Below are 23,644 nucleotides of genomic sequence, written 5' to 3' on the forward strand. Positions count from 1 at the left end.
AGTTGTTTATTATTTAAGATGGACATCTTTGGACATAGCTCTATCCATATTTAAGATAGTTTCTTAGATTATTAAAGGTTGAAATACTGCATCAAAGCATAGTATTTTTATGGGTTTGGATGCCTGTTGAGCTTGTTGTATTTTAAAACAAGTGTTTTGGTTTGAATTCTTTATTTGCTTGCTTGTGATTGTTTTTGGATATGTGAAGAAGTGTCTTTATGTACCTGTGTTTTCCCACTGCTCTTAATGCCCCTTCTCTCTTTTTTACCCTATTCTAGGTTAAATTGATTACCCACCTAGTACAACATCTTACAGGAAGAGCATAGTATTTCCTAGAGGAATATGAACATAACAGGAAGGTATCATTGGCTCTGAATTAAATTTGAACTTGTCCCCTGAATAGCTACAGGTTTTGGAAGCTGAATCAATGTTATCAGATGAGTTAGAATCCAAACCAGAGGTGAGCCCAGTCAGCTTGTTTCCTTTTCTTTTGGTGGGCTATATTTCAAAGTTTATCTTTAGTTTAGGGGTCAGCAAACTTTTTATTCAATGAGCCAGATAATAAATATTTTAGGTTTTATAAGCTGTATATGTTTTTCAGTATACGTAAAACCATTATACATTTAGATAATTATGTAATAAAATCTTGTAAATAAAAATATGTTTATGTATAAATATGTACTTACATAAATATGAGATACATGCGATGTATATAGGTGTATACATATATAAATATTTACTACTACAAATTCTTCTTTTGTTTATTTTGTATATGTAAGTATTTTCTTTCTAAATGTGATTAGGGGATTTAAACATTTTTTGTTGTTCACTTTTCTTACTTTAAATTTAGCACATCTGTGTTGCAGAATGGACACTGAATTTGGAACCAGATTACTTAAATTTAAGGATTGGCATTGCTCGTAACTAGTCATGTGACCTTAGACAAGTCACTTAATGTTTCAATTTGATTCCTCAGCTGTAAAATACACCTTAAGGCCGGGTGCGGTGGCTCACGCCTGTAATCCCATCACTCTGGGAGGCCGAGGCAGGTGGATCACGAGGTCAGGAGATCGAGACCATCCTGGCTAACACAGTGAAACCCCATGTCTACTAAAAATACAAAAAAAAATTAGCGGGGCCTGGTGGCGGGCACCTGTAGTCCCAGCTACTTGAGAGGCTGAGGCAGGAGAATGGTGTGATCCCACGAGGCAGAGCTTGCAGTTAGCCAAGATTGTGCCACTGCACTCCAGCCTGGGTGACAGAGCAAGACTCTGTCTCCAAAAAAAAAAAATACATCTTAAATCTTACTGGGTTAATGTGATAATTAAATGAGCCAGTACACAGAAAATTGCTTTGTAAAATGTAATCAATATGATGCAGTTGATTTTAAGCCATTATTTTAAAATGTAAGTATTTTTATCATTTCTCTGTTTGACAGAAGGTGGCAGAGGTTAACTTAATTACAGTGAAGTGTCACTTAGCGATAGAGATACATTCTGAGAAATATGACATTAGTTGACTTCATTATTATGCGAACATGGTAGAGTATACTTTCACAGACCTGGATGGTTTAGCCTGCTACATTCCTAGGCTGTATGGTATACCCTATTGCCCCTAAGCTGCAAACCTATACAGCATGTTACTGTACTGAATACTGTAGGCAGTTGAAGCATAGTGGTAAACATTGTGTATCTAAACATATCTAAATGTGGAAAAAGTACAGTAAAAATAGGGTATTACAATCTTACGGGACCATAACACTGTATGTGGTCTGTTAACTGAAATGTCGTTATGCAGCACATGACTTTATATAAATCAGCTGTTCTCTAGAACAGAGAACTTGATAAAATAACTTTAGATATTATGGTGTTTAGTTTTTCTTTGAATATGGAGGAGACTAGTAAATAGTCTTAATATTATCTTTTGGTAAATTCGGAGGTTTAGATACATTTCTAACAACTTGTATTTCTCAGTGTTGTCTTTTTTCCCCCTAGCTCCTGGTACAGTTTGTTCAGAATACATCCATCCCATTGGGACAGGGGCTTGTAGAATCAGAAGCTAAAGATATTACTTGTTTGTCCCTCCTTCCCGTGACTGAAGCCTCAGAATGCAGTCGGCTAATGTTACCAGGTAAAAATTAAGATCACTAGAGATAGGATAAAGAAGTCTTAAGAGCCTAGCCTACTCTATGTTAGTGGTGGAATGAATATATCACTTAATAACTGACTGGTGGAAACTGTAAAAATTAGGAGTCATGGAGAAAAAGCAACCATGAAATCATTAGTGCTTTGGTAGTTTAAGCCATAGGAATGGATATGATCACCCAGAGAGTGTGAGAGTGGGGAAAAAAGGTCAATGCAAAACTATGGAACTATTTATTTAAGGTACAGGGTAGGGCAGGAGAACTTGTAAAGGAGGGAAGAAGCGAAGACTAAAATAGTTGGATGAACATCAGCAGAGTGGAGGCATGAAACCCAGGGGAAATCATTGTATCAAATGCTACTGACAGGCCCAGTGAAATAGGGACTAAAAGGACACCATTATTGACTTTGGCAGAACCTGTTCCATGGAGAGAAGAGGATGGAAAGTCAGGCTGCAGTGACTTGAGTGTACAAGCTGTTTTTTTTGAGACGGAGTGTCACTCTGTCACCCAGACTGGAGTGCAGTGGTGCGATATCGGCTCACTGCAACCTCTGCCTCCCCTCCCGGGTTCAAGCTAGTCTCCTGCCTCAGCCTCCTAAGTAGCTGGGATTACAGGTGCGCGCCACTATGCCTAGCTAATTTTTGCATTTTAAGTAGAAACAGGGTTTCACCATGTTGGCCAGGCTGGTCTTGAACTCCTGACCTCAAGTGATCAGTCCACCTTGGCCTCCCAAAGTGCTGGGATTACAAGTGTGAGCCACTGCATCAGGCCTATCAATACATACTTTCTAAAGACTCTCCTGGTACGAGAAGGAAAACGAGAAGGTGATGAGATAGAGGGAAATTTTTTGTTTGTGTTAAGATCTGAGGTATTTGAGGGTAGCTTTATGCTAAGAGGAAAGAACCAGTTAGAAAAGTTGAAGACAGGCCAGGTGTGGTGGCTCATGCCTGTAATCCCAGCACTTTGGGAGGCTGAGGCAGGAAGATTGCTTGAGCCCAGGAGATTGAGACTAGCCTGGGCAACATGGCGAGACCTCGTCTCTACAAAAAATTAAAAATTAGCTGGGCATGGTGGTGTGCACCTGTAGTCCCAGCTGAGGTGGGAAGATCAGTAGAGCCCAGGAGTTTGAGGCTGCAGTAAGCTGTTTTTGCAACACTGCACTCCATCCTGGGTGGATAGAGCAACACCTTAAAAGAAATAGTAATAATAAATTAAAAAAAAAAAAAAAATATATATATATATATAAAAACAAACAATAATTAAGGAAATGAAAACAACAGAGTGTCCATCTCCCCTTAGAATGACTGTTATAAAGATGGAAGATAACAAGTGTTGGCAAGGATATGGAGAAAAGGTAACCTTTGTACACTGTTGGTGGGAATGTAAGTTAGTACAGCCATTATGGAAATTGTATGGAAGTTCCTCAGAAAACTAAAAATGGAGCTACCATATGACCCAGCAATCTAACTTGTAGGTATATATCTAAAGGAATTGAAATCAGTAAGTCAAAGATATCTATACTTACATGTTAATTGCAGCATTATTCATAATAACCAAGATAAGGAATCAGTTTTGTGTTCATCAACTAATGAATGGATTTTTTAAAAATGCATTCACTTTCTTTTCCACATTTCCTTTAGTTTTAATTTTAAGTATTTGAGACATACAAACAAGTATAGATAAAAGTAAATGAAAATCCAAATACTTGCCTCCCAGCTCATAAAACACAATATTACAGGCTGGGCGTGGTGGCTCACGCCTATAATCCCAGCACTTTGGGAGGCCAAGGCAGGTGGATCACTTGAGGTCAGGAGTTTGAGACCAGCCTGGCTGGTGAAACACTGTCTCTACTAAAAATACAAAAGTTAGCCAGGTGTGGTGGCACAGAAAAAAATACCACAGCCTGAGGTACAACCAGAGGTAAAAAGGTAATGGCAAAAACTGCAATAGCTTTTGCACCAACCTAATATAAAAGTTAAGGAGAGGGAGCTCTCTACAAGAAAAATAAAATGTAGATCCTATTCTTGAGTTAGTATTCATTGTATAGCTATATTTTTCAAGGAAAAAGTACTGATTTCTGGCTTCAAAAAGGACTAAATTCCATGGTCCAAATGTGAATGGTTGGTTATTCACCAACCATTACTGCCAAGTGACAGAGAATTCTGTTCCTCACATTTTGGCTGACTGCCTTTAGAACATAAAGCCATCTCTCTGGTCTTCTGTGAGACAGAGTTTTTATTTGTATAATGAGAATGCTGTCTGCTCCTATAAGGATGTTAGCTTCCAAGAGATGTTGGGTGCTGTGTATCAAAATGGTGAGCCCCTGGAGATAGGTGTTACATAAAGCTGTGATATTTTCCCTTTACTAGATGATACTACAAATCATTCTAACTCCTCCAAGGAGGTCCCTTCCTCAGCTGTTTTGAGAAGCCTTCGGGTGAATGTAGGTCCAGACGGAGAGGAGACGAGAGCTCAGACTGTACAGAAATCCCCGGAGTTTTTGTCCACTTCAGAGTCTTCTAGCTTGTTGCAAGATCTACAGCCAAGTGATAGCACTTCTTTTATTCTTCTTAACCTAACAAGAGCAGGTATTCTTTCCTTTTCTTGAGCTCTGCTAATGCCTAAGAAAAAAATTAGGGGTGGGGCATATTTTACTTAGTCATACTTAAAATAGAAAGAAGCTTTATTATTTTATTATTTTGGAGAATTGGTGTGTCTGGTGACCATTTGAATATGTAGAGGGAGAGGGAGGACTCTAGTATGACCCATCTTGTTTGGGAAATTATGTAGTGCCATTTACTGAGATCGAACAGGAAGAGCAAGGCTTGGGGGAGGATGATTAGTTCCAATTTATGCCTATTTATGTTGAGATTTTGAGGTACATTCAGGAGGACATGTCCTTTAGAGAGTTAGAAACAGGAATCCAGAGTTCTAGAAAGGTCTGTTTTGGTGCTTATCAGCATTCAGGAAATGTATGAAACAGTGAGTGTGGATTCTTTGATTCAAGAGAAGTCTGAAGCATAAACAGAAAAGAAGGCAAGTCCGGGACCCTGGGAAAAAACATTTAAGAGGACAACAGAAGAACAGGAAGGAGCAGCTGGAAGGGGATGAAGAGAACTGGAGAGACTGGTAGCGGGGAAGCCAAGGGAGGAAGAAGTTTTAAGGCAGAAAATACACTAAATCATGCCAAATGCTACATGATGGGCTTATTAGTGAGAAGTGTGTGTCTGGTGACCCTAGCAAGAGCAGTTGTTACTGTGGTAGCTAAGGTAGAGGCCAGGGTTAAAGAGATGGGGAGTGGATGGGAGGTAAGACAGTAGATACGCAAGTTAGAAGGTACACTTGTTCAAGAAACTTGACTTTAAAGGAACAGGGAAGAAGGTAATAGCTAGAGAAGTACTTGGGGTTTTCTACTTCTTTTAAAAAATAAGGGTGAGAGACTTGAGTTAGGACATATTTAAAGACTCTAAGGAAATGCTGGCTGATAGGAAACTGGTTGCAGATGGGAGAGAGGAGATAACAGAAGTATATATGAGGGGATAATTGAAGAATGAGAATGAAATACTGTAGATGGGGGTTAGTCTGGTTGACCAAGAAAGACAGCTTTGCCTCTGAAATTAGAGGAGGCAAGGTAACGACAAGCCTGTAGACTAAAGGTAGAAAGGTGATAGCCTACTTTTCAATGAGAAGTTTGAGGTAAAAGGCGAAGGTCAGGAATAGCTTATTTAGGACATGGAGAGTTTCTGGGCCAGGCGCAGTGGCTCACGCCTGTAATCCCAGTACTTTGGGAGGCCGAGGTGGGCGGATTACAAGGTCAGGAGTTCACAGCCAGCCTGACCCACGTGGTGAAACCCTGTCTCTACTAAAAATACAAAAATTAGCTGGGCATGGTGGCGCATGCCTGTAATCCCAGCTACTCAGGCGGCTGAGGCAGGAGAATCGCTTGAACCTGGGAAGCAGAGGTTGTGGTAAGCCGAAATCGTGCCACTGCACTCCAGCCTAGGTGACAGAGCGAGACTCCGTCTCAAAAAAAAAAAGATGGGGGGACATGGAGAGTTTCTGAGCCAGGGCAAATAAAAGGCTTGCTTGGTTGCTAACTTTTCATATATTTTGTTTCTTCCAGGTCTGGGCTCTTCAGCTGAGCACTTAGTGTTTGTACAGGATGAGGCAGAAGATTCAGGGAATGATTTCCTCTCCAGTGAGAGCACAGACAGTAGCATTCCATGGTTCCTCCGGGTTCAAGAGTTGGCCCATGACAGTTTGATTGCTGCTACTCGTGCACAACTGGCAAAGAATGCAAAAACCAGCAGCAATGGTGAGGCCTGTTGGCATTTTCCTTGCCGCTATTCTGTGCAAAGAGATTTTGGTAATGCAGTGGCTGGTTTGAGTTGTATATAATTCAAGTTATTTTATTGATGAGAGCAGAAAGCTAGAAATCTGTAAATTGTTTAAATTTTATTTTCTGTAAAATAACTTGGCCATACTAGATTTGTGTCCAAAACCAACTAGTATTCTGAATTCTCAACTTTAAAAATGTACAGAGCCCCTTTTAAAGAAAAAATAATATACATTCTGGGGTTTGAATTGTTTTTATTGTAATGTCTCTTAAATACGCACAAACATCAATTCTGTGTAAACTTTATATACTTAGAGCTCTTACACCCTCATGAAATCAAAAGTTTTATCAGTTAATAGGAATAAAACTACCAAACCCATGAAAATAAAAATAACATTAAGTCATTGTGGCAGAGGATTATGTTTTGCTGAAACTGAATTGCTGCTCCTGGCAGTTTAACAATTAGCTATGATGGTTTTAATGCTTTTTCTTTTTCAGTTCAGCATGCCTGTACTAATTACTCTGTGCCACTTTTCTCTGTTCTAGTAATTTCCAAAGCATTGTCACTGGTTCATTGATGTCACATGGGAACTGAGAAATGCAAACTCTCAGGCCCATGCCAGACCTACTGAGTCAAAAACTTGGTTCTGATACATGTTAAAGCTTGAGAACCACGGCTCTATTCGGACCACTGCAGAATCTTTGCTTATGTAGCATGTCATGAATTCTTTTTTATGTCTGCCTCTGTGTTTTCTCATTAACATGTGACAACTCAGTACTACATGGTTTAATGCTATCATTATCACAAACTAAGCTTAAGCACTTAGTACAGCTGTTTGGAGTTTATGCAGATTATTTAGTATATGCTTATTATTATTTTTTGATTACCATTCAAATGAAAATAAAAGTTAAAGTTTCTAATAGAGAACTAGAGTTCCCTATGAATATTTTGAAACATTAAATTTTTTTTTTTTGTCTTCTGTTTTTTCCCTTTTTGTAGAGAATGGGGTTTTGCTCTGTTGCCCAGGCAGGTCTCAAACTCCTGGACTCAGGTTCTCCTCCTCCCTCTGGCTCCCTAAGTGCTGGGATTATAGGTGTGAGCAACCATGCTCAGCCAAACTCTAAACTTCTGTTCGTTTTCAAAATACTTAGTTCTGTTTATGACTACCATAGTGCTACTTAGAATGGTTCATTTTACCATTTTGGTAGGACCCTTAAAGTTGAGATTCTTCCTGAGATGTATGTGCCAATCTCTGGATGCTGAAACCTTCAGCATTTCCTCTTACGTTGAAGAAATAGTGCCATATTTGCCAATGAGAAGCGGTGTAGGGAGGGGAGCTTGCAATTTAGAATCTGGGGGCTTGGGATCCAAGCCTGGGATCATCATTTATTAGTTCCCTGCCTTGGGCAGTTTAACCTCCCTTAGCTTCAATTTTCTCATGATCTGAACATGGAGATCAGGCAGCTTACCTGATTGACTTGTTATGGAGATTACGTAACATTCTATCTGGGAAATGTTAGAATCGGCAAAGCATTGTGTGGATGTTTTTCTTACTCTCAAAATATGTTGCCTTACTATCTTAACAACTACCTTGTATGCCTGAATATAAATCACCCCAAATAGGCTGGGCATGGTGGCTTACGCCTGTAATCCCAGCACTTTGGGAGGCTGAGGTGGGCGGATCATCTGAGGTCAGGAGTTTGAGACCAGCCTGACCAATGTTGAGAAACCCCGTCTCTACTAAAAATACAAAATTAGCTGGGCATGGTGGCGCATGCCTGTAATCCCAGCTACTTAGGGAGGCTGAGACAGGAGAATTGCTTGAACCCGGGAAGCGGAGATTACAGTGAGTTGAGATCGCACCGCTGCACTCCAGCCTGGGCAACAGGAGCGAAACTCGGTCTCCCCAAAAAAAAAATCACCCCAAATATAAGACAGTCTTTTATTTTCCAACAAGTTAATTCCCTAAAAGCCTTTTTTTCCCCCCTAACTTAGTTATGTAAACCTTTAGGCATGTAGATAAAATTAACATTATAGGTTGCTATTTGGAAACTTTATGATCTTGGTTATACATACTCATTTTTTTTTATTTATTTATTTTTTTGAGACCAAGTCTCTCTCTGTCGCCCAGGCTGGAGTGCAGCAGTGCAATCTGCTCACTGCAGTGCTCACTGCAAACTCCACCTCCTGGGCTCAAGTGATTCTCTGCCTCAGCCTCCCGAGTAGCTGGGACTACATATGCATGCCACCATGCCCAGCTAATTTTTGTATTTTTAGTAGACACAGGGTTTCACCATGTTGGCCATGGCTGGTCTCAAATTCCTGACCCAAGGTGATCTGCCTGCCTCGGCCTCCCACAGTGCTGGGATTACAGGTGTGAGCCACTGCGCCTGCTCCCACATAAACATTTGAATCATATGAAATATATCTATATTGCTTTTACCCACTAACACAAGCTTGTCCAACTCACGGCCTGTGGGCCACATGTAGCCCAGGATGCCTTTGAATGCAGCCCAACACAAATTTGTAAACTTTCTTAAAACATTATGAGTTGTTTTTCTTTTAAAGCTCACCAGCTGTCGTTAGTATTAGTTTTTGTTTTTGTTTTTTTTCTTTTTTTTTTTTTGAGACGGAGTCTTGCTCTGTTGCCCAGGCTGGAGTGCAGTGGTGCAGTCTCGGCTCACTGCAATCTCCGCCTCCCGAGTTCGTGCCATTCTCCTGCCTCAGCCTCCCAAGTAGCTGGGACTACAGGTGCCTGCCACCACGCCCGGCTAATTTTTTTTGTATTTTTACTAGAGACAGGGTTTCACCATGTTAGCCAGGATGGTCTCAATCTCCTGACCTTGTGATCTGCCTGCCTTGGCCTCCCAAAGTGCTGAGATTAAGGCATGAGCCACCGCGCCTGGCCAGTATTAGTATATTTTATGTGTGGCCCAAGACATTTCTTCTTTCAGTGAAAGAAGAATTTTGGCTCAGGGAAGCCAAAATATTGGACACCCTTGCACTAACATGTAATGAAGTGATTTTATTCAATATTTTAGTGCATTTTTAACATAAATATCTTTGTCATTGTCAACACTGAAGTCAGTTTGTGAGTCCTCTAGCATAGATTTTCAGAGCACATTATCTTCATTTATAATCAAAGTTGTTTGAAATACAGAAACATTTTAAGTTTGCATAAGATGTTGTATATTAGGTCAGCAAAGGCCTTTGGGCCAAATCCCCACCGGTTTTTTGTTTTTTTTCTTTTTTTGAGACGGAGTCTCGCTCTGTCGCCCAGGCTGGAGTGCAGTGGTGTGATCTTGGCTCACTGCAAGCTCTGCGTCCCAGGTTCATGCCATTCTCCTGCCTCAGCCTCCCGAGCAGCTGGGACTACAGGTGCCCACCACCACGCCCAGCTAATTTTTTGTATTTTTAGTAAAGACGGGGTTTCACTGTGTTAGCCAGGATGGTCTCGATCTCATGATCTCATGATCGGCCCGCCTCGGCCTCCCAAAGTGCTGGGATTACAGGCGTTAGCCACTGTGCCCGGCCCGCACCTGTTTTTATAATTAAAGTTTTAGAACATAGGCATCCACATTACTTACAGATTGTCTAAGGCTGCTACTATGGCAAAGCTGAGTTGTTGTAACAGAAACCATATGGCAGCCAGGTGCAGTGGCTCACACCTGTAATCCCAGCACTTTGGGAGGCCAAGGTGGGCGGATCACTGGAGGTCAGGAGTTCAAGACCAGCCTGGCCAACATGGTAGAACTCAAATGCACTCTTTTCTGAGGGATTTTTTTTTTTTAGGGAAAAATTTGCCTTATATTTCTTTGAGCATATATTGATAATCTTCATTGTTGAGCAGGAGGAGTTTCAATAATTTCTTAGCCTTTCCTTATTCTATGTATTCATTTTTCCTATTTTATGATTATATTAATATTCTTATTATATCTATAAAACTGAATCCAGAAAGCCCCTACTATCACTGATTTGAATCACTGTATTAGCATGATGTTTTTGGCCGATGCAGTGGTTCACGCCTGTAATCTCAACACTGGGTGGCCGAGGCAGGTGGATCTGTTGAGCTCAGGAGACCAGCCTGGGCAACGTGGCAAAACCCCATCTCTACAAAAAAAAAAAAAAAAAAAAAAAATTAACCAGGTGTGGTGGTGCACACCTGACTCTAGTCCCAGCTACTTGGGAGGCTGATGTGGGAGGATCTCCCGAGCTAGGGAGGTCGAGGTTGCAGTGAACTGAGATCATGCCACTGGATTCCAGCCTGGGCAACAAAATGAGACCTTGTCTCAAAAACAAAAACAAAAAAATGTAAAAGAAAAAAGCATGATGTTTAACAGACCTTTCATTAGAAATCAGTTAGCTGGAGTTCTGGGGTTGGTGGGAAGATTCCTTCATGGCATATGTATTTTTGTGCTATATGTGTAGATATTTTTCAGGTAAGCACATTTTTAAAAATCTTGGGGCAATATTAAAGAAAAAGTTAATAGTAACTAGCAGGAAGCATCCTAGGTTCTGCTCTGACCTTGGAGCAATCAGCTTTATGACTAGTATTTGGTAAAGTATAGCAAGGAGAAGATTAATAGATGGGACAGAAACTGCCTTTGATTAGCCATCAGGTTCTAGGGGTTGTGATAGGTACAACATATATATTCTACTTTTGGCTATTGAGGGGGAAATTTGGAGATATAAATCTTATTGCTAAGGTATATATAGTGGAAAGATACACTGCCTGCATATGCTTATAGCAGAATTAAATGACTATTAATTTTTTTCTCTATTGATGTTCAAGTATTTCTTGAAGAAAGTGAAAGAAAAGGACCACCACCTACTAATTTGGAATTTATATAAAAATTTTTAACTGATTTTGTTTACATTTAAGGGAGGCACTTTGTACTCCTTACCTCTCTTTATTCTGTTGAACAAAACTGCAGTAGATATTTTCTCTTACTTTTTAAAATGTGGTTAGAAATTTAAATTTTGTATTCCTTAAGTATTTTATAACTAAAGAAGGGTGGTACAGGAAATTGGAAGGTGGTGCTTAGTTTCCAGAATGACAGGAAATGGCCAAATTCATTTCAGAAGATGGAAATATAAAAATGGCTATCTGTCAAAGCCCACACTGAACCAGAATGACTGTTTCTCCTTAAAATACAGTGGGATTTTTTGTTTGTTTGTTTTTGAAACAGGGTCTTACTCTGTTGCCCAGACTGGAGTGCAGTGGTGCAATCTCGGCTCACTGCAGCCTCCGCCTCCTGGACACAAGCAAAATACAGTGTTTTTAACTACTCAGAACTTTGTCATCTTTGTAGCATACTACTCAGGGATAGTGTTGCTATCCCTGCTTCTCACCAAACTGTAATGCAAAGTGGGTTTAATTCTGCTTTCTAAGATTTCTAATAGCAAACCATTTTGGATATCTCTTAAATTTGTCAAAGAGGCCTAGTCTTGTGAAACAAAACATGATAGTTTTTGGTAGTTTTTCCTGGAGTAAGGGAATAAATATGTAGAACACTTGCATTTCTATTGTTTTGTTATATTTATTTATTTATTGACAGATTCTTGCTCTGTCACCCAGGCTGGAGTACAGTGGTGCAGTCACGGCTCACTATAGCATCAACCTCCCAGGCTTAAGTGATCTTCCTGCCTTAGCCTTGGAGCCTCAACTAGAGGCCTGTGCCACCATGCCTGGTTAATTTTTGTTTGTTTGTTTGTGTTTTGTAAAGATACGGTTTCACCACATTGCCCATGCTAGTCTCGGAACTCCTGGGCTCAAGCAGTCCCCCCAGCTTGGCTTCCCAAGTGCTTGGGATTATAGGTGTGAGCACCACGCCTGGCCCAGTTTCTGCTGTTAAGTGTGTACACGGAGAACTGAGGAAGATGAAGATAGATATCTGATTCATGATCTCTAGGAGGAAAACATAGGAGCTTTACTGTTTGAGCCTAAGTATCTGAGTAGGGTCCTTTCCTGGATTATAAATATGTGACTCTGTTACAGGAGAAAATGTCCACCTTGGTTCTGGTGATGGGCAACCAAAAGATTCTGGGCCCCTTCCTCAAGTGGAAAAGAAGCTCAAGTGTACAGTTGAAGGCTGTGACCGGACATTTGTATGGCCAGCTCACTTTAAATACCACCTCAAGACTCATCGGTGAGCAAATCTGAGATCTCATATTTGGATATATGTTGATGCAAAAGTTGATTCTTCCAGAGGAGCTTGTCCCTCAGGTTGATAGATTACAGGAAAGTAGGGACTCCAGTTAACTTCTGGTTAAGATGTCTTTTTTTCTTTAACAGAAAGATTTGCATTGTCTCATTTATCTCATTCTTGATAAATATTTAATAAGACATTTGGGACCTAAAGACGTTAAACTAAGAGTTCTCAAATTTTATTATAAAACATATTTCCTTTGAGAACTTAAAAGTAACAAGTAAGCATGGGCCCCTACCTCGAGCCTATGAAATCAGTTTAAGGGGTGGTGCTAGGCATCTGTAGTTTTTTGTTTGATTTTTTTTTTTTTTTAAAAGAGACAGGATCTCACCCAGGCTGGAGTACAGTGGCGCCATCATAGCTCACTGCAGTCTCAAACTCCTGTGCTCAAGTCATCTTCCTACCTCAGCCTCAGCTGGGATTACAGACTTGCACCACCACACCTGGCTAATTAAAAAAAAATTTTTTTTGAGACAAGGTCTCGCTATGTTGCCCAAGCTGATCTGAAACTCCTGGGCTCAAGTAATCTTCCTGCCTCAGCCTCCAGAGTAGCTGGGATTACAGGCTGTGAGCCACCACCCAGCTGTAGGTTTAACGAAGTCTTCAGTTGATTCTGATATATCCAGTTTTTGGACTTACTGTTTGCCTTGAGAGTCAATAGGGGCTTTGACTTGTCATCTCTAGCAAAGAGTATTTTCAGATATTTTTGCTTATGTGATTATTTTTGCAGAAATGACCGCTCCTTCATCTGTCCTGCAGAAGGTTGTGGGAAAAGCTTCTATGTGCTGCAGAGGCTGAAGGTACACATGAGGACCCACAATGGAGAGAAGCCCTTTATGTGCCATGAGTCTGGCTGTGGTAAGCAGTTTACTACAGCTGGAAACCTGAAGAACCACCGGCGCATTCACACAGGTATGTGCAGCACCAACATTCCTTTGGGCAGTCTACTCCTTGGCTCTGCATGTTTGCCTATCCTTAGGAAAAACTCAAGTGGGAATAGAAATGAAGGTCTGGGGTTGTTGCTAGAACTCTGAAGATGGGATTTCTTTTTCAAATGACTTGTGGCACTTATAATAATATTTATTGTATTTTTACCTGTGTGTTTAGAGTGGACGATGTTGATTTCTGTCTCCAGGAGCCTAACCTGTAGGGAGAGTTGTAAGACCTTCTCAGACAACAATGATGTGGGGAGATCTGGACAAAATCAGTCTGTGTTCAAATCTTTCTGAACACTGTGCAGTTAAGATTTTGGGCAGTAACATTTATTGAGTCACACAAATCATGCAGAACCTGTTCTAGGCACTAAATGGGGCAGGGTGGGAAAAAATACAAAAGATAAGATGCAATCCCTGACTTTCTCATTAGAGCCTCACAACATGAGAAACAGAATAGAGAAGTTAATTATTCTGGGTCACACAGCATGTTAATATCACAGGAACAAAATAAAGATTCCTTGACTCATAGTCTAAGAGTCTAAGGGTGATTTTCCAAGCCACTTAGTCTAGCATGTTCTAGTATCTAGCCAAAGTATAATCGCTGAACCCAGACCACTCTTAGAATGTGTAACTATTCTTCCCCACTTTCGTTGACTCTTCTTGATTCTTGCATTGGTAAAATGACAGCAGGTAAAATTAAAAGGCGAATATATATATGACATATATAAAATAAAAAGCTTGTATAAAAACATAAGGCATATGTAAAATTAAAAGTAAAAGGCATATATATATATACACACACACATACTTTTTTTTTTGTTTTTTGTTTGTTTGTTTGAGATGGAGTCTTGCTGTGTTGCTAGGCTAGAGTGCAGTGGTGAGATCTCGGCTCACTGCAAGCTCCGCCTTCTAGGTTCACGCCATTCTCCTGCCTCAGCCTCCCCAGTAGCTGGGACTACAGACACCCGCCACCACGCCCAGCTAATTTTGTGTGTGTGTGTATGTTTTTAGTAGAGACAGGGTTTCACCATGTTAGGTAGGATGGTCTCGATCTCCTGACCTTGTGATCTGCCCGTCTCAGCCTCCCAAAGTGCTGGGATTACAGGCGTGAGCCACTGTGCCCAGCCTGTACCGTTTTTTAAAATTAGTCAAATGAGCGGTAGTGAGAAGAGGGGAAAAAGTAAAACAAGGCACTTGATCTATAACTGTGAACATCAGTTGAGATAACTCACTACCTTCGGACCAGCCCTTTGTTGTACCATTTGATAACACTGAACATCATCTTAAAAAGCTTTCTTTTTTTCTTATTTATTTTTGAGACAGAGTCTTACTCTGTCAGCCAGGCTGGAGTGCAGTGATGTGATCTCAGCTCACTGCAACCTCTGCCTCTTGGGTTCAAGTTTTTCTCGTGCCTCAGCCTCCCAGTAGCTGGGATTACAGGTGTGCACTACCATGCCCAGACAATTGTATTTCTAGTAGAGACCGGGTTTTGCCATGTTGGCCAGGCTGTTCTCGAACTCCTGACCTCAAGTGATCTGCTGACCTTGCCCTTCCAAAGTGCTGAGATTACATATGTGAACCACCACACCCAGCCTTAAAACGCTTTTACTTCAAAATATGGCCTGATTTTTTTTTTGTTTTTTATTTTTCTCTTTCTAATTCTTTCTGACTTTTATCTGTTAATCTCTGAATTTTTCATCAGTTTCAGAATTTCTCGTTCCTTCTCTTTTACTCAGTGCACTCTCTTGTCACAATCTCAGACCTCAATTTAATTATTTCTCCCTAGATGCCTCACAGATCTGAATCTCAATAATAAATAATAATAATAAAAGTTAGCATTTGTTGAGGCACTTTAATATGTACCAACCACATATATGTTACCTCATTTAATCTTTAAGGTAACTTTATGCCTTAGATACTGTACTTATTGATAAAGGAACAGAAGATTAGAGAGAGAAGTAACTTGCCCAATATCATGCAGGTAGGAAATGGCAGAGCTGGAATTTGAATTCTGATATGATCCCAGAGCTCTTCCAAGGATTTTATATTTAAATGCTGACAACTCAGTTTATCTCAAATGTCAAAACTGACCTCAAATCTTTGTTAGTAGTATTGATAGTAATTAAAGCTGCAGTTCAGGTCGGGCACAGTGGCTCACACCTGTAATCCCAGCACTTTGGGAGGCTGAGGCGAACAGATCACTTGAGGGCAGGAGTTTGAGGCCAGCCTGGCCAACACAGTGAAACCCCATCTCTACTAAAAATACAATTAGCCAGGCATGGTGATGGGTGCCTGTAATCCCAGTTACTCAGGAGGCTGAGGCAGGAGAATTGCTTGAACCCGGGAGTTAGAAGTTACAGTGAGCCAAGATTGTGCTACTACACTCCAGCCTGGGAGACAGAGCGAGACTCCATCTCAAAAGAACAATTTTGACTGGGTACAGTGGCTCATGCCTGTAATCCCAGCACTTTGGGAGGCCAAGGTGAGTGGATCATCTGAGGTCAGGAGTTCCAGACCAGCCTGACCAACATGGTGAAATCCCATCTCTACTAAAAATACAAAAATTAGCTGGGGCATGGTGGCGCATGCCTGTAATCCCAGCTACTAGGGAGGCTGAGGCAGGAGAATCGCTTGAACCCAAGAGGCAGAGGATGCAGTGAATGGAGATCGCGCCATTGTACTCCAGACTGGGCAACAAGAGCAAAACTCTGTCTCAAAAAAAAAAAAAAAAGTAAAGCTGCTAATTCAGTGGCTTACTATGAGGGCTTACTATGTGCCAGGCACCATGCTGAATATTTACCTGGTATTATCTCATTTAATCCTCAAAACACTTTTGAAATTGTATTATTTCCGTATTATAGATGAAAAGCTGATTTTTAAAGAGATTAAACACCTTCCCCATACAAATAAGTGGTAGTGCCAGGATTTGAAGTCAGAATTGGATTAACAGACCCCAAAGGCCATGTTTTTCACCATTTTGCTGCATTGCCTTTTAAACCTGTTCCTTCTCCTGTGTCCCTTATCCCAGTGAAATAACCATCCTCTCAAGTTTCCAAATAGGTATATCCCCTAACCAGCTTGATGCAAATATTTCATGCCATTACATTCTTATGTAGAATATTTTTCTAAATCCTTTTTGTATTTTTAGTTCTTTAGTTCATCTTTTGAAACATTTGACCTTGTAATTACTAAAATGTTCTGTTTTCTTGACATTTGTTCTGTTACATATATTAATGTATTGTTCATTCTTTCAATAACTTTTGAGTACCTAGCATTCTGGGGTAGGGATGAGTATACAAATAAAGCATTGAAAAAAGCTACCGCTGGAGAATCGCAAACATTAAACTGTGTGGTACAGTCTGAAAGAATAGTATAATCTAGCAGTGCTGTTCCCTTCTAGAAAGCTCAGCTCCCGTAATGTCACTGTGCCAGCCTTACTTGCCATTTTCTGAACTTTCCCTTGGCACTCTCAGTTTCAAGGCTCTGCTCACACACTATTCCTTGTGCCTGAAATTTCCTTCCATCCTTGTCATCTTTTAGATGAACTCAAATTCAGCTGCTTACAAAAATTACTGCAAGGGAGCACTTTTTTTTTTTTTTTTTAATGAATTCATTTGTCTCACACTGGTCTGTGACTTTTAGAGGATAGAGACTGCATCTTTTTTGTTTTTTGTTTTTTGTTTTTTGTTTTTGAGACAGGGTCTCACTCTCTCTCTGTAGCCCAGGCTTGAGCCCAGGAATTTGAGATCAGCCTGGGAAACATAGTGAGACTTCATCTCCAAAAAAATTATACTTTTAGATGGATCTAGAAACTGAGTCATAAAGAAAATTGATGTAAGGTAAAAGTCCTGACCGCATATTCAGTATTAATCTTGATATCCTCAGAGGGTGGGAATCACTGAAGAAGGTAGGTTAATGCAACTCTCTAGCTCTTGGGCCAGGAGGGAGAAGGAAGTATAGGCTTTGAGGCAGCCATTCCAAGGAAAAGGGCAAGGCTGTCAGCGGGATGTATACTAAAAGATCACTGAGAGGCAACACTTGCTAGGTAGCCCAGTTAAAATTATAACATGAATTAAATAAATCAGAGTAGGTAAGTCATTCGACTCTGAATAAAGTTGGTGGGAAAAGAGAGTAACAGGTAATCAGTTCATCAGAAGACTGAATCTTTATCTCATTTTCTGTCTCTAGGAGAGAAACCTTTCCTTTGTGAAGCCCAAGGATGTGGCCGTTCCTTTGCTGAGTATTCTAGTCTCCGAAAACATCTGGTGGTTCACTCAGGTATCAGAACCTTTGCCATTCATAGATTTTAGGAAAAGTAGACAAAAGACTAAAAGGGTTGTGGGGGTGATATAAAGACACCTAAAAAGAAACAAACTGTTCACTATAAAGATAGAAAGCTTCTCATCATCATGACGGAATCAGAAGTCTAGGCCCTTAATTCTTATAATCAAGGAGGGGGGGAAACATCTAATTATTATTTTCAGCTGTGTTTCTCATACAGCCTTTTTTTGAACAGCAAATTTGGCACTCTGCTGGGTGCTTTATAAGTTACATGAAACGTGGACGCTTCTCTTTAGGAATTGATGTTTTTATCCTTGGGGAGGATTTCACATCAGAAGAAAGTAAAAAGATTGATATAAGTTGTAGCAGCACCAGTAATATTACTGCCTTCTGAGCAGGTGTTAGTGATCCTGCTTGAGTCACCATTTTGGCAGAAACTGTGCCTTTGGCAAGTAGAACCACAAACCTTATCGTTGCAGATGTGGAGAAGAGAAGAAAGGAGTAAGATTTAGCAACCCATTTTCTGTTTGGAGCCTTAAATTAATTCCCTGCAATTCTGTCAGTTTGCTCACTCTGCAGATATATCTCATCTTCTCAACCAGAAGTCAGGTACAGCCCAGGGAAAAACCTGTATCTTGTTAGAAGGACTTTTTTCCTGTAGGACATGGTGATTTACTTGGAAAACAAGACGGGGAAGGTAGTTTAAGAAGGGCCTAGAATGTCAGAAAGGAGAGTTTGTGGAGCCTACTGGAAGTACAACCTGATGAAAACTTGGCTTACTGAAGGTTAATCTGGCAGTGATGCAGAAGCTAAACCAAAATAGGAAGAGATGAGAAGACTTTTTTTCAGTCTGGTCAAGAAGTCTGCTCCAGTGTAGTGGCAGGGAGCATGGAAAGAGACCCAGTGAAAGAATCTGTTCAACTCCGCAAATGATTGGCTATAAAGTGATACGGAAATGGAGGCAGCAGGTGAGGATTATTGATTCAAGAAGCATGGTAGTGGCCGGGTGTCGTGGCTCATGCCTGTAATTCCAGCACTTTGGGAGGCCGAGGCGGGTGGATCACTTGAGGTTAGGAGTTTGAGACCAGCCTGGCCAACATGGTGAAATCCTGCCGAGATCAGCCTACTAAAAAAATACAAAATTATCCGGGCGTGGCAGCACATGCCTGTAATCCCAGTTACTTGGGAAGTTGAGGCAGGAGAATTGCTTGAGCCCGGGAGGCGGAGGTTGCAGTGAGCCAAGATTGTGCCATTGCACTCCAGCCTGGGCAACAAGAGTGAAACTCCGTCTCAAAAAAAAAAAAAAAAAAAAAAAGCATGGTAGTTTCAGGAGGTTGAGGCTGCAGTGAGTTGTGATTGTGCCACTGCACTCCAGCCTGGATGACCGGGCGAGACCCTGTCTCAAAAAAAAAAAAAAAAAAAAAAAAGTGGTAGTGAAGATAAGGAGGGAAAGGGGGCTTTCCAGTTGTCAGGGTGACTCACATATTTATGAGGGGTTAGAAAAGTGTTGGATGATGAGTGCTAGAGGGGGTCTGTAGACTAGCCTTGTAAGTTCGTTGGAGGTGAGAAAAAAAAAAATTCCTGGCGTACAACAGCTGTTTAGAATTTGTTGATTGAGCCAATGAGAATGAATAAAAGGATTGCTAAGTAACAGTGAGTGAGGACATAGCTGAGAGTAAGTAGCATAACTCAGATTTTATTACTTTTTTCTGCTACTGCTGAACAATTTAAAAGCTGGACACTGGAGAAAATAGGTGATGGAGGTTAATCAGAACAGAGGCTTGCTGAGTAAGAGATGAACTCAAGGAGGAGAGGGATTCTAGAATGGAATCAGGTCATTGTTGAATGATGGGCCAAGGGGAAGCCAGAACATGACAAGTGGAAAGGAGGAACTGGAAGTTACTTATGAGGAAAGCAAGCTACTGCAGCGGGAGCAAGGAAGTTGGAGATTACAATCAGGAATGGGCATTGCAGAGTTGAGCTATTAGGAGTGGAGCAGTGTTTTAATATGATGACAGGTTCTAAGCAGAGATGGCAAACGTATCCTGTAGGCTAGATGTGGACTTCAGATGTGTTTTGCTTGGATTGTAGAGCATTTTTATTTTACTTTACTGTGTCAGATTATGTGAAAGATTCACCAAAGTAGAGAAGTTTTTTTTTTTTACATAGCAACAGTGGTGTTATACCTATCAAAATTAATAATTCCTTGGTTTTATCTTATAACCAATGTTCAGTTTTTTCTACTTGTTTCGAAAATTTCTTTTAAAGTTGGTTTGTTTAAATCAGGATCCAACAAGATCCAATATTATACTTGGTTATTAAGTCTTTAAAACTCTAGATCTTTCTACATGGAGTTTTTGTTGTTGTTGTTGTTTTTCATAGAGTTTTTGCAAAACAGAGTTAGTTGAGTCCTGTAGAATACCCCACATTCTGGATGTGTTGGTTTGCTTCCATTTATGTCATTTAACTTGTTTCCCTACATTTCCTATAAATGTAAGTAAGCTCTAAAAGCTTCAAAGTTTGGAAGTTTTGGGCAAGAATATGTGAGAGATGGTTCTGTGTGCTTCATTTTGTGTCACATCAGGAAGCTCACAGTGCTTGGTTGTCAAAATTGATCCATGGGTTCAGCTGGCCTAATCCCTATATTGTAAAGTTCCCTATGAACCTTTCACTTTCTTTTTTTTTTTTTTTTTTTTTTTTGAGACAGTTACTACTGTGTTGCCCAGGCGAGAGTGCAGTGGCATGATCTTGGCTCACTGCAGCCTCCACCTCCTGAGTTCAAGCAATTCTCCTGTCTCAGCCACCTGAGTAGCTGGTATCACAGGCGCATGCCACTACGCCCCACTAGTTTTTATATTTTTACTAGAGATAGGGTTTCACCATGTGGCCAGGCTGGTCTTGAACTCCTGACCTCAAGTGTTCTGCCTGCCTTGGCCTCCCAAAGTGCTGGGATTAACAGGCGTGTGCCACTGCACCCAGCCAACCTTTCACCTTTTGATTTCATTCCTAAATGATGCCTGAATCCCTTATTTCATTAAGGATTGTAAAATGGTGGTTTTTCTTACTCATTTACTCTTTTCACGTTAGTTGGAATTCTTCTGTACTGTGGAACTCTGTAGTTGGACTCTTTTCCACTAATATCAAGTATAGGGCTATTTGATCATTTGCATAGCCAAGGCAGGATCAATGTGTAATTCTTTTAATTGTGAATTTTGAGAATAAGGAATTGATGCTCTAGTTACTTCTAGTATTTCATGTTTGATGCTATTTCAAATGAAATGTTTCCTTGATTTTATTTTTGAGTTGTTCATTGCTAATATGTAGAAATATAATTGAATTTTGTACATTGATCTTGCAACCTTGGTAAGTGCTTGAGTTTTAGTAGTTTCTTTTTTTTTTTTCCTTCCAGCTTTTTAGTTCAGGGGTACATGTGCAGGATGTGCAGGTTTGTTACATAGGTAAAGGTGTCTTTTACCATGGTGGTTTGCTGCACAGATCATCCCATCACCTAGATATTAAGCCCAGCGTCTATTAGCTATTCTTCCTGATGCTCTCCCCCTCCTCCTACACCCTATTTTTTCTGTTTATTTTTTTTAGAGACAAAGTCTCACTCTATTGCCCAGGCTAGAGTGCAGTGGCACCATCATAGCTCACCGAAGCCTTTGAACTCCTGGGAACAAGTGATCTTCCCACCTCAGCCTCCCCAATAGCTGGGACTGAGGCAGAAATTTAAAAATAAATATGCATTCATTCACTCCAAGAAAATAACAGGCAACGCAAGGGTTAAAAAGAAAAGAACAAGTTTTCCTCTGCCTAGCAAGTTCACTTCAAGGACAGTTAAAAAGTAACACTGTTTGAGAAGCCAAGGCCAAAAGAATGGACTCCAGACACCCCCTCTTCCAGAGCAAGGTTGAAGGAAAAAAAAAAGAGAGAGAAAGACAAATTCCTTTACTGTTATTCACTTCCCTGGCTTCTTAAGCATAACTGTTTTACAAATGTCTGTATTTAGCCAGTTCTTATTTTTCTTTCAATGCAGTTACAAGGCCACCAGCTATGCAAGGCCACAAGTTATGCTATGCTATAGATTATGTGACCTGTCACGATTAACTGCTTTTGTTTTACTTTTATAAGTCTGTTTGTAAAAACCCCACTCCGTCTTTGTTTAATGCTCAGCTTTTTGGATGTGAATCCACTGAGCTGGTGCGTACATAAAATAAACAATCCTCCCGTTCTCCATATCAGCCTTTCCAGTCTTTAATTTCCCGCAACAGGACTACAGGCTCACACCACCACATCTAGCTAATTTCTATTTTTTTTTTGTAGAAATGGAGTCTTTTTGTGTTGCCTGGGCTGGTCCTGAACTCCTGGCCTCAAGTGATATTCCCACCTTGGCCTCCCAAAGTGTTGGGATTACAGGCATGAGCCACCACACCTGGCTGAGTTTTAGTAGTTTTTAAAAAATAGATTTTTTAGTGTTTTCTACATAAAAGATCATGTCATCGGAGATTAAAGATAGTTTTGCTTCTTCCTTTCCAATCTAGGTGCCTTTAATTTCCTTTCTTTTCTTTTCTTTTTTATTTATTAGTTTTTTTTGAGACGTGGTCTCCCTCTGTTACTCAGGTTGGAGTGCAGTGGCATGATCATGGCTCACGGCAGCCTCGACCTCCTGGGCTCGGGCAGTTCTTCCACATCAGCCTCCCGAGGCTGGGACTACAGGCGCATGCCCAGCTTTTTTTTTTTTTTTTGAGTCTCACTGTGTTGCCCAGGCTGGAGTGCAGTGGCACAGTCTCAGCTCACTGCAATCTCCAGCTCCCAGGTTCAAGTGATTCTTCTGCCTCAGCCTCCCGAGTACTGGGATTACAGGCATGCACCACCACGCCCAGCTAATTTTTGTATTTTTGGTAGAGACAGGTTTTCACCATGTTGACCAGGCTAGTCTGGAACTTCTGACCTCAAGTCATCTGCCCACCTTGGCCTACCAAAGTAGTGGGATTACAGGCATGAGCCACCACGCCTGGCCCCCAGCTAGTTTTTTTTTTTTCTTTTTTTTTGAGAGAGTCTCTCTCCGTCACCCAGGCTGGAGTGCAGTGGCCGGATCTCAGCTCACTGCAAGCTCCGCCTCCCGGGTTTGCACCATTCTCCTGCCTCAGCCTCCCGAGTAGCTGGGACTACAGGTGCCCGCCACCTCGCCCGGCTAGTTTTTTGTATTTTTTAGTAGAGACGGGGTTTCACCGTGTTAGCCAGGATGGTCTCGATCTCCTGACCTTGTGATCCACCTGCCTCGGCCTCCCAAAGTGCTGGGATTACAGGCTTGAGCCACCGCGCCCAGCCCCCAGCTAGGTTTTTAAAAAATTTTTATAGAGACAGGGTTTTGCCGTGTTGCCCAGGCTGGTTTCACACTCCTGAGCTCAAGCAGTCTTCCTGTCTCAGTCTTCCAATGTTGGGATGATAGGCATGAGCCACTGCACCTGGCCTTAACTTCTTTTTTTTTTTTTTTTTTTTTTTTTGGAGCAATCTCAGCTCACTGCAGCCTCTGCCTCCTGGGTTCAAGAGCTGGAATTACACACGTGAGCCACCACACCTGGATAATTTTGTATTTTTAGTAGAGACAGGGTTTCAGCATGTTGGCCAGGCTGGTCTTGAACTCCTGACCTCAGGTAATCTGCCCATCTTGGCCTCCCAAAGTGCTGAGATTATAGGCGTGAGCCATCGCACCTGGCCTAATTTCTTTTTCTGGCT

General features: G+C 41.0%; 1 protein-coding gene across 4 annotated transcripts in view; it reads left to right on the forward strand.

The window, feature by feature from the left end:
* ZNF410 (zinc finger protein 410) overlaps positions 1–23,644 on the forward strand; it is a 45,464-nt gene that overhangs the window by 6,423 nt on the left and 15,397 nt on the right. For 2 of the 4 annotated variants that reach the window (XM_025392040.1, XM_025392041.1), the window contains exons 2-8: positions 279–460; positions 1,995–2,130; positions 4,513–4,731; positions 6,267–6,458; positions 12,479–12,629; positions 13,420–13,601; positions 17,813–17,902. In XM_025392040.1, the coding sequence (XP_025247825.1) occupies positions 428–460; positions 1,995–2,130; positions 4,513–4,731; positions 6,267–6,458; positions 12,479–12,629; positions 13,420–13,601; positions 17,813–17,902 (1,003 nt within the window). In that variant the 5' untranslated portion in view covers positions 279–427. Of the gene's footprint in view, positions 1–278; positions 461–1,994; positions 2,131–2,556; positions 2,608–4,512; positions 4,732–6,266; positions 6,459–12,478; positions 12,630–13,419; positions 13,602–17,812; positions 17,903–23,644 lie in introns of all 4 variants that reach the window. The other 2 variants (XM_025392039.1, XM_025392042.1) reach the window with 2 other exon arrangements.

This window comes from Theropithecus gelada, chromosome 7b (genome assembly GCF_003255815.1).
Source record: "Theropithecus gelada isolate Dixy chromosome 7b, Tgel_1.0, whole genome shotgun sequence".
In the NCBI taxonomy this organism is placed as follows: Eukaryota; Metazoa; Chordata; class Mammalia; order Primates; family Cercopithecidae; genus Theropithecus; species Theropithecus gelada.